The sequence below is a fragment of the Etheostoma spectabile genome, chromosome 12 (genome assembly GCF_008692095.1).
Source record: "Etheostoma spectabile isolate EspeVRDwgs_2016 chromosome 12, UIUC_Espe_1.0, whole genome shotgun sequence".
In the NCBI taxonomy this organism is placed as follows: domain Eukaryota; kingdom Metazoa; phylum Chordata; class Actinopteri; order Perciformes; family Percidae; genus Etheostoma; species Etheostoma spectabile.
The window spans coordinates 15,675,730-15,690,395 of record NC_045744.1 but is presented as its reverse complement, the minus strand read 5'-3'; the positions used below and the strand labels follow the sequence as shown (position 1 = coordinate 15,690,395).

The following is a 14,666-nucleotide window of genomic DNA, read 5'->3' as shown; positions in this document are numbered from 1 at the left end:
AACAAAAAACATATTGCTTGGTATAGTGACACTGCAAAATCACCATGCAATTTCTTTTTCATAACTTGCAGTTGAACTTGTGACCCTTGAACTCGAGAACATTAGTTTGACCGTAAGCTTTGTTTGGTTTTAATTTCTATACTTGAGTAAGATAATTCTACAATTCTATGACAAACAATACATTGTTGAAAAAATGAAACAGGTGTATGTGAGATTCTATCCACTAATAAAAAGTAAAAATAAAAAAAAACTTTGTTTGGTAAGTTTTTCAAATAAATCTGCAAGTATACATACATTTTGTTGTAACGTCTCAATAAATTGAATTTTTCAAAGAATGTGCAAAGTGTTTCGAATATTAGGCCAGTATATGTTCAATCAAGGCTGGTTATGTACACCTTACGTTAATGAAAGACATTTCATCATGAAAGCCCTAAACACATTATTTGGTCATTGACAAGCTCATGCTCATTTTATATTATATTTATTTAAGATTACAAGTCTAACAAACTATTGTAAACAAAAATCCATTAACATTTCCCAATTATTTAACACTATGTAAAATCCAGTCTTCGTTTCCCCCTGTATAACAGGCAGTTATATGTCTGACAGTTTCTAACCTGGAACATACGTTCACTTTTACAAACAGTCACATATTCTATGTGGAGACAAAGTCGCCTGTTCCAAATGTCTCAGCAGAAGAAGAAAGTGCAAAAAGTCACAGCAAGGTAATTTGGTTCAAACTATCCCTTTCATGTCATATGTCCATCACCAAGCAACCTCATGCTTGCTGCACGTGTTTCACCTCTTGATCTTCCCCATCTCTTCACACAACCTGGAGAGGTACTGCGTGAGCTTCACCATCACAATGATGAGAGCCCCTCCTATTAGCATGCAGGAGGGCCAGAGCAGCGAGTGGAAGACGACACTGTGGTCGTGCAGCGGTGTCAGAAGAACCATCTCCTGCTGCTCGCTGGGGTCGTAGTAACAGGGGACCTTCTGGTTCACCTTCAGATGCTCGGAGATTTTCATAATCATGGCGTGCATGGCCACACTGTCCTTCTGGCACCTAGGCACATAAAAACACTGCAAGGACAGGATTGAAGGACACTGAGGTTATCTATAGAGGGCAATCAGTAGGTCATATTTTTTGTCGTGGAGATGGCTGCTGAGATTCTTTTATTTCACAACATTGAATACATCACCATACTTCATTTATCATCTTTCAGCCTGACCAGCAAAAATCCTATTGACTAACATTTTTCTGAATTGGGAGCAGAGCAAGTCTACAATCAGGCCAGCATCTGACATCCGTTGTCAACATTTGAAACGGTTCAGTAATTTTCAGTATTTTCCCTCTGGCACTGTACTCACTTCAGAGCTGACGTCCTGGGTCTCCTCATTGTGAGATAAACGGCTGACCCGGCCCGTGTTATTGACGCTCACGTAGACCTGCAGACAGGGGTATTTGGAGACTCTCCAGCAGTCTGACCCACAGTTGTAGGAACAGTTCATGTCTGCTGTGACCGTGGAGTTGAGTACAACACACAAACCCTCCTCTGTCCACACACTGTGTTGACATTTAAATGAAGAGCCAATTTAATGCAAACATTTTTGGGATCTCTTGAGGTATAATTTGTTCCTGAAAATCTGGTTTCATAAAGTATTGATTTTGCAATTTTCAGCTTGAGAGATATCTGAAAACAGTTTGTCAACAAGCACATCTGAGGAATAAAACATGTTTCTGACAGAAAAATATTAGTTAACTCTTTTATAGGGTGTAAAAAAAAGACAAGTTAAACAACAGGCCTGTACCTGTCTGCATAGGACCGTAATATAGTGATCCCCAGGACAAAGTACATCATGACTGAAGAGAGGATCATTCCAAGTCCCAGAAAAATGGCACGATCTTCACCTGGCTTTAGAGCTGTCACTGTCTTCTTCTTGTCCAATAAATCTACCTCACGAAATTTCTTGTAGATTGACCTATGATGATGAATATGAGGAGAAATTATTGTATTCATTTTTTTAAGCTGCAGTGCAAATATCATGCCATACAAATCTAAGTGCATGATAGGTAAGAGTTTTTCCCACAATGAATGTCCCCCTTTCTCCCTCTGCAATATATGTACATTTTTAAGCTAGAATTGGAATGAACCTGTTACCTCCTTTCATTTCCTCTGCCTGCTCCTGCTGTATTTTTGGCCCCCGCCACAAAAAACATCTTTCTTGATGATCCACGTCCTCTTTTGTTTGTTGAGATTGAACGGAAGGATTGTTGAAAAGATCTGTGAATTATAGCCAGTTTGTTGCCATGTTTAGCTGTCCAGAAGCAGTGACACTTTTGCTACAAGGATCATAACACAACATAAATCCCAAGTTGGTCACAAAGCAATTATGTAAGAGGACAAATCGTACTGTACCTTTGGTGCATAGTTGCTGTCAAACTCACTATTTTGTAAATATGTTTAGTTTTGGACAAACTAATTATTAAGTATATGTCTCTCCAGATAAACATACAGCAGTTCCTGAATAGTAGAGTATTATGCAATGTTGGGACAGGGAGCCTGCCTGATATAGTGGTCTCCACCAGGTAAACATATCATTTTGGACACAAAGAAACGCTACAAAGGGAAACAAGATGACAGATAGCCACAGATGAAAGGTGTAAATGCTGATGAGGCGTTCATGAAAAACCTACCTGCTTTATCCTGAGCACTTCTGCTGTCAACACAAAGTCATTGGGTCCTCTCTTAGCACAACAACACCTCACGTGCGCCACCTCCCGCTCTCTGCCCGTCCTACCATTTTGAAAAAAACAACACAGAATTCAGTGCTACACATGCAGCTTTGGCCCCATAAATAACCGTAGTCTTGATTGGGATCCAAACGAATGGAAAAGTGAGACATTATGAGTTATTTGTTCTCGGTCGCCAAAGGGTTTGCGTTAAGATGAGGGTCGATGCAAACCCACTCCTGAGATTTCCAAGCGTTTATTCAAAAACACAAATGACAACAAATGAATTTACAGGACCACGTTATTAGTTATGTGTGGTAATTTGCTCATACATATCAAAAGTGTGCCCCATGAAATTGAATGAGGAATACCAATCACTCAAATCACATTGTTTATTATATGCAGTATAATCACTTCAGACTGGAACAGATTGTATATTGTTGGACATTCTGTATGCACCATCCAGTCTTCTCACAAGTTAAGTATTGAGGAGGCTGTTTTTTATTTTGTGGGGGATAGCAACCTTGCCAGAGTGCAAGAAGCAGAAAGTTAGAAATTAAGCCAACAAGTTCCTCTTAGATGAGTAATTTCCTCATTGTATTTCATTCCCAGCTGCTAAGGGGATATGTTGCTGAGCGACAACCCCAGTGTAACAACGGGAATCTGAAGGAAAGCCTACATGTTGTCTACATTTATTCCTTCCTCAAAACAATCCACACCGTTTTGCATGCAAATGCAACAAAGGGTCACACGGACACTTACATAAGCTTTATGGTCTTAGTTACACCTTTCCATTTTTTATTCTTCATAAAACTGTGCTAACCATTGTCACTCGAGTGCCTGGAAACCAATTTCAGCTAAACATGGACACACACACACTTTCAGAGAGACTTCCTCTTTGTACCAACTTTTTAAGGAGTTTTGAGAGCAATACATTTTTTAGCTCTGGCTCATGCAGGCTGGACTTACAGTGGCAGGTGACTTCTTATCTAATCACTTATAAGGAAGAAACAGACGCTGTCCTTATTGACAAGTGGGACAGGTAATCTCAAAGATATGAGCGCGGCCTTGCAGGGCCTTTCAAGTTTCCAAGCTTCAAATAAACAAAATGATAAAAATGTATGAAATATACATTTTCCACATTCCAGATTGGTCTTATTAAAGATAATTGTTGATGTCTTGAGATAACTCTTGTTATGAAACTCTTGTTAACAAATTTAAATTGTTTTATTTTCCGCAATTTTGTCATTTAATCAATTTTTTCTCAATTATCAAAATTGACAATGGTAGAAATTGTATCAATGCAATAAAAAACGTCAATTCCAGTGAAGTTTGTGAGACATATGGGAATCTTAAAATATCAAAGTAATAATGGCCAACACTCAACTGAATTAGAAATAATATCATAGTTAAGGATGAAATGTGGTTCTGAATGATAGTCACTACCTTGAAAAAAATATTTAGTATGTAGGCCTATATGCGTCCTTCATGTCTTGGCTTATTTATAAAAGCTACTAAATCTGCAGTGTCACCACATGAAGCATTGGAAGGAGGCAGTCTTTGTGTCTGAGGAGATGCACTAGTGTAAAAACTGCTTACCCCAGCAAGAACTTACAGTTCACATTTTCCTATTATCAGTTTAATGAACTACATATCCTGAGCCATAGGCAGATAAGATCAGCTGACCTCACTGTATATTCTTTATAGGTCCATCTTGGTTCATATTTCTGCTAGCTGCCTCTCTCCCATATTGGAGGACTGAAAACATTACTGAATGAGTGATAAACCAAAATGACATGTGGTAGACCACATAACTGTAGAGCAGGTATTATCTTATGGATTACTAAATTGGCTTACCAGGGTCAATGAGGCGCCTGGGCAGACAACATCTCTTTATCTCCAGTGTGAACTAATTATTAAAGTTCAGCAGCAGTTTTTTAGCCAACTGCACCTGAGAATTCTGCTCCACCTGCTGAATGTCAGTAAAAGAGACACAAAACAACCACAAAGACACAAAACAACTACAAGGAGAGACAAAAAAACATAGAGAGACACTGAACTACAACAAGGAGAAACAAAGGACAAAAAGAGACACCAAGCAACCACATAACACGTATGTCTCAATCAATCCGAGTGTCTTGCTCCACTTTATTGAGCTCATATTGCATGCTCCTCATAAAAGTAAAATTAAGGTGTGTGTGTGTGTGTGTGTGTGTGTGTGTGTGTGTGTGTGTGTGTGTGTGTGTGTGTGTGTGTGTGTGTGTGTGTGTGTGTGTGTGTGTGTGTGTAACATATGGATGATAAGTCTTGGGGCTTTGGTCTGGAAGGAGTAAACCTTCACCTTGCATGCTTTAACAGCACTGTGGAATTCAAAGCCTGGCCTGTTATCAACACACTTTCACGCTCTCATGAAGAAGAATGTCTCAGGATGTATTTTATTCCTTGTCCCTAGAGTGATTATTTCCTCCCTGTCAGGTGTCCTTTAGTGTTTGGTGCCTTAAAAAGTCAAATGCTCCACTGCACAGCACCCCACAGAGATGTAGCAGATCAGTAAACACTTACCTGAGGTACACACACCACCAAGGAAACTACCCAGTGTGCACAGTGCCACATTATAAACTGCATGTCTCAAGCATATTGTACATGCAGTGCATACTATTGTACACAATGTCAAAACCCAGTATTGTATTTTGCAGTTGTTCACTGCCTTGTTGTTCCTCAAACACAGAAGTGAAAAACAGGATCAAAACATGCACTATCGTATGGATTCACGGCACTTAATGAATAAATAGGCAGAACGCATTGACATTTCCAAAGCTATCTTACACTGCATATCAATCTAAAAAGCCCACATTGCAACACATGTATGAGACTAAAACTAATTTGTATTTTCAGCTATGGGCTGTGTGTTGAACCAGCTATGTGCTGTATGTTGAACCTGGCCAGATTATTGTTTGTTCACATTCAGCCTCAGTGTTTCTCTGTGGTGCCTGTAACAATCTTTTGTCTTTGCACATCTAAATAACAGTAAGCCCCAGCTTTTGTGTGTGACTATTGTGTGCTGAGTTGAAACAACATATGTACAATCTGTGAGATCCTACCTCTTGTCGCAGTGTTGTAATGATAATCCAGACTTTGGGCTACAACTGTCACCAGTGGCTCTGCAACACAGTCTCTCCCAGGGACGGCAGCTGCCTACCTCTTATTTAAACTCTTTCTCCAAGTGAACAGAATGCCTGCCATACCTGTGTTAGTAATATGAGTTCCCTATACAATGGCGTCATGCTAAAAATGAGTTGGTCCAGCACAATGAATCTCCCCTGTGCCTCCAAATAGCTGCCTCTGACTGGCCCGACTGTGGGACTGTCACTATGTTTGTTGCAGGCACTGCTGCAAGTCCACAGAGGACTTCAGAAGCAGTTATTTTAAATATCCTGCCTTTCCATGTTACAAATGCACAGTATGTATAGAGAACTTGGAGGCCACATCTTCAAACACTGACAACAAAACGCAGCCATGTCGTGCCACAAGGTGTCTCTACAAGCTCAGAAACTGGAGCAAGATGAATGGGGGGTGTTCCTCTTTAAATCATTACCAGCAACAACTCACATGTAAGGATGGGATTTTTAATGTTTTTGGAGTAATGCTTTTATTTAGTTAAAATGACTAACGCAAATGTGTGAAATTCGATCTGAAATTATACGTACGTAGGTCTGGACAATTACCTTACTAAAGGCCAGTTTAGTCAATGTGTTGTTGATCTATTTTTTACAGTCTGTGGTTGGAAATACATTTATAAAGCTAAATATTTACTTACCTTACTTTCCAAGTAGATGTGCTACAAACAGTATTGGTTTATCTAAAAGATATACATTACAGACTGACTTCATTTTGGAGATATAAGTTGTGGTATTCTCTCAGTGTTTACTCAAAGAATAGCAACACAGTGTCACCATTGTTTTGTATAGTTGCCTCAAAAATGTATAGATTTGCAGGTAAATTAATCAGACCCATGTCATCCAGAGAAAATGAACAATGTTGGTAGTTTTGAGAAGCCTCCAAAAATGAGCACACTTTTATTTCTTATTTCAGATTTGTATACATTACAGATTCTGTTTGCATGCCAGACTTCTGTGAAATGTGTTTATTTTGAAAATTGTTTTTATATGTAATGTGGCATTTTTTTCAGAAAATTCAAGTTGAAGAGGCTATTTGGTTGTTTTTTAATGCAATGACTCTCTGTGTAGGCAGTGATTTGTGTCAGTGTTGGTCTGACCAGCTGGAGGACTTCTCCTCACAGACCCCAGTGGATGAGCCACCCTGGCTGCAGTCTTTACTCATCCCTTGGTGGGCATGATTATTAAAGTCTTTCCCATAGCAGCGTCAGATTAGATTCTGCAAGAAGTGTGTGCTGCTTTCCTCTTTACATTCACTGCCTCCTCCAAGCCCCATCCAGTGCTGGCCAGAGAGAGTACAGTCATACAAGACAATCCTGAAGAACTACAGCCTCTTGGCTCAGATGCTTTCCCCTTTAATTTTACCCTGGCCATAGATTAAGAATTTAACATACATAGAGTAAGACACAGCAGGGAAATATGTGCACAAATATAGCACAAATACATAGATGAGAAAAAAAAGACTCATCTATCATCTAAAGGGCAGATGGTAAGGCATTTGTATTTCTTTGAGGTTAGGCCTAAACATAGCTACAAAGAGGTGCAGACTGTCTTCTTCCACATTTAGAGGTGAAACAACATAGTTACAGGGGAGATGAAAGGCGATTCTGCTTCTTTGTTTCTCAGGATCTAAAAATAACTCTTGCTGAGCAGGCAGTGAAGATGAGCTGCAGTCCCCTCTCTTGCTCCTTTTGCCTCATGTTCTGTCCCTAACTGTCTCGCAGACATAATACATCATGTTAATGATGCATGTGTGTGGGCTCAAATGTGTAATAGCCACTTGGTCTGGTTGGTCTTGTCCTATATTTGCGAATTGCTGTTATTTGACATAAAGCATGTAGCTTGGACACAAGAAGTGTTATTATTATTTGTGTGGTGATTGAGTGTCACTTGTGTTTGCAACCCTAGAAGAAGTGAAAAAGTGATCCTCTGTCTGAAGGTTGGGACTCTCCAATGTACACATTTTTCATTTTATTTTGGATCTTTTTGATATATGCAACGCAAACAAGGATACACAAATAATCAGCTTGTAAGATTTCCCTTTCACTGCATGTTCACTTGCAACAGGGGATCACAAGGAGGCATACTTATTTTAAGTGGTCCGCAAGTTGGGAAAAAATTGAGCTGTTGATATTGAGTTATTATTAATATCTTTATAGATATATATGCATGTATACAGTAAATATATACAGTATATATTTAAATATGAACATTTTGAGACTACTCAGTGTTGTCTTAGATGAAGTCACTAATCTCCTGCTCATTTTCCTCTTCTTCACACACAAAAAAGGCAACGTTGCTCTTGTAGGTTGATGCCACGTGTGTGGCAGTATCCATGCAAACAGGTCCAGCATATATTTATCAGTGTTGCCACTGTGTTCACATCCATAGCAACCTTGTGTTATTGTCCTGCAGATAGTTCCCTGCCCCCACACAGATACCATGCTGCTGTATTCTTTCTAGTCTCACATGTATGGAGAAAAACAGTGCAAATATGATTTTATAGAGAACTACTGCAACATGTACTGTAGTTAAATAGAATTTATGATGTAGAAGTGTTCAATAATGTATTTTGACCTGTGATTTTCATATCTATCAATGTAATGGATGTACTGTATGTAAGGATGAGTAGGATTTACAGTCACAGAGAAGAGGTCAGTCAATTCACAATATTTGTTCATAGAGTGAATCATATATTGCGTAAAGCTTGGCATTGGAAAGCAGAAATTTGCTTCACATTTCTTCACTAGCAGCCAAAACACCCTCGCACAGTGGGAGTGATGGAGAACGTATTTCTGTTTCTCCTGGCTTAAAGAGAAAAAAGCAATAGACAGAATGTGGGAAATCACCCATAAATGAGGTAATAGAGACAAACAGCACTGAAACTGAAACCTGTTTTGCAGTCCACCCTCAGTCACTGTTTTTTTTACATTTAGACCACTGCTAGTAGAGTCCTCCTAGTTTTGCTCTAGAAAAATAAATTACACTACATTGTAACATCCTATCTCACAAGCATATTGGTGAATGTGTGGTACAAGATATTAGATAGAGAGGTCTGTGGTTGACGGATTGTAAGGATGTTGACAATGGGCCAGATGAGCACTGATATAATGTGGGGGTGGGAGGATCAAACAGCTCAGAGGCTGCATTGCAATACCTATCTCCACAGCAGAGACAGAAATGCAGTGGATTGCAGTAGCACGGTGTCTGCTACAGCCAAATTCATCACTCAACAACACAGTTAATCTATTAGGTTACCCTTTTAGATGTTAACCATCTTATTGCATGCAAATGCTGTACCTCAGCTATATTACCAATGATAACATGTCTATTCCCAGGCCGTTTTTGCATTGATGAATCTAAAAAAAGAAATACACATATTTTGAAGTTGTGATTGTTCTATGTTTATGAGGATAAACAGAGTGTGAGACATAAAGAAGGGTTGTTCTAATTGCATCTGTGATCCCATTAAAGATTATCACATTTATGGAAAAATGTGAAAAGAAAGCAACAAAAGATGTACTGAATACACAACTGCACACTTGCTACTTTACTAATTCAATGGTCCCAAATACAATATGTCATGCTATGCCATCATCTCACATAGGAAAAGGCTGAGACAGTGCTGCCACTTAAATGGGAACAGTCACTAATCACAGCCGAACAAAGTACGTTGTAATACAAGATATAGGCTGCTAAATTTTGAAGGTCAGCACACATATTTACTGAAGTGAATCCTCGATATTTCATAAATATTTAACAGCATGAATATGTTTAGGCTAACACCTTCTTTGGAAACATTGGAGAAATTAATATGATTATGGATTATGTATTCAGAAAAAAAATCGGTGTAAAACACAGATGCAACGATGATGTAAGCTTGTTGTTGACTTTCCAGTCTGAATGATAGGGGGTGGGGTGTCATTAATCTATAGCTAGTGATGACCAGACAAGCAAAAATGGGGTATAGTGGGGGATGGGCGAAGACACTGTTGTTATGACTGGTGCTTGGCTGCGGGACAAACTTCCCGAGGCCTCGGCATTTTTTTTCTAATCCATTTCATTGGTCGGTTTCAACGAGGAAATGTGGCTCCATTTTGCTTGTGAACCTGTCAAACGGACCAGGAGCTAATATTAATCAACGCTTGAGGGCGGCTTTCACCTTTTGCAAAACACGAGGTGTTTGGTGCTTTTGAAAAATAGGTTAGTCACCGATATAGCATTATATCCTAGTAATTGTTGGTAGAAATGTAAACTAACGACTGTTCTTACATATGACATATTAGCTTGTATTCTTACATAAATTACACATGCTACTTTGCCGAGGAGACGGTGACTACATTAAACACTGCCGTCGCCACGGATTAATTTGTTAATGATGCTTTAGCGAGTGGCGCTTTGAAATAACAGTAGTTACAGTCAGCTATTTTCTGCATGTCGGGTCACTCCACTGTGTCGAATGTCTGAAGCCGTTGCTGGTTCTTACCGCCTGGCTTTAGCTAGTTTAAATATTATAACATATCGATAGTTAGCTAGCTAATACATGTGCATAGACGATCTTGCAATCGATTAAAGAGATAACATGGTCTGACTTGAACACAAGAGCTGAGGAAGATATCGTCAATTGAAAGGTTTTATCCAAGTAGGTACGTGACTGTAGCAACAGTGTCATTAGCATAGCATGCTAGTGTTAGCCACATAGCAAGCGTGTTAGCAGGTTTAGCTAGCTAGAGCATAGACAGTTATAGAAAGGTGTAGAGTAATAGCAAGCTGGCGAGCTGCGTGCTCTCGTCAGAAATGTTGTTTCAAAGAAGCTAACTTAGTTATTGTGGTCAATTGTTCTATAAAATAACACACCGCTTATCCCTATAGCTTTAACTGCACTAGTGTGTTGGCTACGTTAACTGTTGGCAACCTGCATTAAGTGTTAGACCGCCTTGCCTGAGTGGCATGTGTCGTGATGGTTGTGTCTGTAACGTTAAAGCCGCCACCAATGAAAACTAATATTAGCTCATGTGTTAGCTAGCTAGTTTGCTAACGTCCCGTAGCTCATGGCAGTGCAGATGGAGGACCGCGTTAAAATGGGTTAAAGATAAACGACTAATTTTAGACGTTAACTGGGTAAATAAGAAGACGCAAATAACGTTAAATCGTGTTTACTTGACAATCAACAAAATACTATAGTGCCGATAAATCTTGTCCTCATTTACCCGGTAACGTTACATCCACGTACCCAAGTGACACATTACATGTGGGAAATTGTCAGCATAGCATTACAGCAATGAGTTAAATTATGTTTAGACTTTGTAGATATAGTGCTACAGTATATAGTTCAGTTTTCCGAACTGAAGAAGTGGCATTTCATTTAGTCTCTTCTTACAGTAATAACATTCATATTGAGACATTCATCGGAATAAACTGGTTCTGGTGGCTATGCCTCAAACAGCATGTCGGCAACGTACACAGTGCACACTGTAGTTTGTTCAGCCCATTCATCGCCCCCGTGTGTGGGCGGAGGGTAATGTCAACAAGTAGTTTACCATGATATTTTGCTAATTTAGCCACCGGTAGAATAGCATGGTGACTTAATTTGCATGTATTTAACTTGCACAAAATCAATCTGACCTGAAGAGGGACAACTCAGGGCTACAGTATAAGTTGGCAATTCAATAGCAGAATTGAGATGTTGCGTAATATTGTAAGAGGCAAGCATCTAAAATGGGTCTGTACCAAATTAAATTACCAATGACGTGTCTGTTTCATATACTCAATACATTACCATACTTCCCATTAAATCACTATATTTTACACCATGCATAGCACAAATATCCACAGGCTGTTTTTACATTACTGACCCAGTTGCTTTCATTGTTTGGTGACACGCCCCTTTGTTCTAAAACACTTTCCTCTGGCGGCCTTTCCACCCACTCACTGACAGCTGCTTCTAAAATGTCCTTTTTAGTTAAGGTAATTTTGTCACTGCGCTGATGAAAAAACCTTTTCTTCTATAAGTATTTTGGTGGGCCCTATATGGTTCTTGTGGTCTATGTGCAAAAATTGTTACCTAGGCATCACTTGTAAAGTTGGGGCAGATGGGAGGTGGACAAGGTGGGAGGTGGACTCAAGTGTAAAAAGCATGCCAAGGAGACTGTTGAATGGAATTCAGGATTTTTTGACAAACTATAGTAATAACATAATTAAAGATGTAGTTGTACACATATTGAAAAATCTCTTAACATTTTGACAGTTAAGAGATTTTACACTGGAGTAGCAGTGCTATATATGATCCAGTTGTAATGCCCATTACAGATGTTTCTTAAGTATAATTCAGGGGTAGGAAAAGGTCCATTTAATTTCTTTACTTTCTTTTTAGGGGCGGAGAGTTCTTGCTAAGGACAACGGAGCTATGATGTGCATCTGAGGACATCTTGATCACATGGGTAGTGTATTATACTGTTTAATGTCCCACTTTTATTGTCTCCCCCCCCCCTACATGTTTAGATTTTGTTTTGCCTCTTTCTATGACTGTACGCTTAAATTGCTGTCTGGAAGTTCACATTGCTTTAGCAAAGTGTCAGGGGTCATATAGAAAGCAAGGTAGCTGTGATTTAGCTTTTTTTCAAACCATTAAGTATTATGACAGTTTTCCACTGTAGAGTATGACTCTGCTTGACTTGACTCACTTTAGGTACTAGTACTTTTCTCTTTTTGTTTTCCACTGTGGATAGTACCCCCTCAAGTGTAGGCGGGATTTCTCAGCTGATCGCCATAGCAATGCTGTGTGAATCTGCCTTAAATAATTTTCGACGTGACAATTGCTAAATCCTTTTCCTTTTGTCTGCTAACAGAGGAACGTCTGCGCTCTGCTATCATTTAAAAAAAAATCTGGTTGTGTGAATAATAAAATTGCAGCCACTATTGACTCTAGCTTGGCTATTTAAGAGTTGTGGGTTTGTGCTGGATGACCCGTGTGTCCTTTCTCTCTTGCCAATCAATGGTCTGCAGGGTTTTAAATCCAACATCTACTATTGGCTCAGCTCACTTGGAACCTCAACCAAAGTGGTACCAAAAACTACTACTAGTTATGCTACTACTACTACTACTACTACTATTATTACTACTACTACTACTACTACTACTACTAACACTACTGCTATTCACAACTTTTGCTAATAGAAAACCAAAAGAGGTTGAGTCAAGTTGTTCCATGTAGTAGAAAAACGGCATTAGGCATGTCTGAAACAAAAGAGTCAGAGTTTTTCACTTTTTAAAACCAAAAATAACTCAGTTGTTTACATAGCTGTTGCAGTTATTAGGTTACCACTAGAACTGTTCATTTGCTTGTAAATGTAATTGTCGTTTTGGCTTCTGTTAAGAGCGAGTGATCGCCTGGTCAGAATATCTACTAAAACAGGAATTTAGACTGACCAGCACATAATGATTGAAAGTCACATAGCACTTGTGCTATTTCATCGTTTTGTTTTATGAGTGGTGGTTTTGCTAAAAAATGTATGTGCAGTACTCAAGGTTTGGTGGCGTGTGGCAGTTTTCTGGCATATATGGTTTTCTGTTGGAGTTTGTGTCATACGGGAAACTGTTCAAACATAGATGTGCCACCATGGAAATCCCTGAAACAATAACTTTGAACCAAATTTCTGTTGGTTAAGAGTATGCAATAATGTTTTTTCTTAGAACATGTTAATGAATTGTATAGGTGCTTTCAAAGAACACATAGTCTATGTTTTATGTGACTGTAAGCCCACAGTGTGTGGATGTCTTGGGTGGACGTTTTAGTTTTTACTTGTTTGTTATTTTACACCTACACAATATTTGGTGGGTGGTCAGGTTAACCCAAAGCCCATCCGTATAACTTGCTGAAAGTTTAATACAGGTTTTAAGGGGTGACTGAAAGGTACACAGGAAAAACTGGGGAGAAGGCAAAGACAAAATGTGACGACGGGTAAAAACCAGAGTAATACTCATTTGGGCTATCAACAGATGGAGATTGTAAATTATTCAAAACCAATGCCCAATTGGCCCTCAGGCATGTAATATGTTTACATTAAATTACATCCCCCTTCCATTTAGCACCCGCATTTTATTTATTTTCAGTTCGTCTTTGTTTTGGCCTACCATTTTCTTTTCCCCTTGTCCCCCTGTTCTTGTGTAAAGCGTCCTTGGGTTCAGTGAAATGCTCCATATTTATCTGTTATTATTACATTTTTTGCCTCAAGAAACTCTTAATGTTTTGTCTCGTGACACAGTAACAGTAATACCCGGTTTAGCTCATGAAACATCCTAAGTAAGATACTATGTTAAAGTATGCCACACTAATGCATCAGTAATGTATTCTGTTATTGTAAATGAATGATTTTCTGACTGAGCAAAACATTCATCTCAACTGTATGACCTCCCGTTAACGCTAGCTCAGTAATACCGTGGGTATACAGCACCGTAAAGAAACAACCTTTACGACAGCCGGTGTGGTAAAAACCCTACTGCTTTTATCCAAATCGCCCACTAGAATCAACACAAGCAGAAAGTTACATATAGCCATGAGGAACTCAAAATTCTTGTGAATAATTGCATGCTAAATCACATATTGAAGAGCAATTGATACTCTGTTAGCTGTAAGATTGTAGCAATCATCCCCCTCCGTCAGTGATCTGTACAAGAGATGCAGACTCACTCAGTGCGAGGCCTGTGTTGACACAGTTCAATTGTAGACTGGGTTTCTGGTAATATGAGACTAATAT

General features: G+C 39.1%; 2 protein-coding genes across 4 annotated transcripts in view; one reads left to right on the top strand and one right to left on the bottom strand.

Annotated features, from left to right (window-relative positions):
- Nucleotides 1–546: 546 nt before the first annotated feature.
- Nucleotides 547–6,014, bottom strand: kcnmb2a (potassium large conductance calcium-activated channel, subfamily M, beta member 2a). The gene is made up of 6 exons (XM_032531688.1): nucleotides 5,836–6,014; nucleotides 2,699–2,798; nucleotides 2,163–2,285; nucleotides 1,813–1,983; nucleotides 1,372–1,567; nucleotides 547–1,083 (listed from the first exon to the last, which is right to left on the bottom strand). The coding sequence occupies exons 3-6, from the start codon at nucleotides 2,219–2,221 to the stop codon at nucleotides 799–801; spliced, it is 711 nt and encodes a 236-aa protein (XP_032387579.1). The 5' UTR covers nucleotides 2,222–2,285; nucleotides 2,699–2,798; nucleotides 5,836–6,014; the 3' UTR covers nucleotides 547–798.
- A 3,853-nt stretch (nucleotides 6,015–9,867) lies between these two features.
- Nucleotides 9,868–14,666, top strand: part of tbl1xr1b (TBL1X/Y related 1b) — a 28,667-nt gene continuing 23,868 nt past the window's right edge. Inside the window, exons 1-2 of one of the 3 annotated variants that reach the window (XM_032531676.1) lie at nucleotides 9,868–10,113; nucleotides 12,284–12,350. The gene's annotated coding sequence lies outside the window, so the exon portion shown is untranslated. Of the gene's footprint in view, nucleotides 10,114–10,331; nucleotides 10,557–12,283; nucleotides 12,351–14,666 lie in introns of those variants that run through there. The other 2 variants (XM_032531674.1, XM_032531675.1) reach the window with 2 other exon arrangements.

Coding starts and splice junctions, on each gene's coding strand:
- kcnmb2a (XM_032531688.1), bottom strand. CDS start 2,221: ATGTTTTTTGTGGCGGGGGCCAAAAATACAGCAGGAGCAGGCAGAGGA. Junction 1,984..2,162: donor GGCAGAGGAAATGAAAGGAG/GTAACAGGTTCA, acceptor TCATCATCATAG/GTCAATCTACAAGAAATTTC. Junction 1,568..1,812: donor TTACGGTCCTATGCAGACAG/GTACAGGCCTGT, acceptor ATGTCAACACAG/TGTGTGGACAGAGGAGGGTT.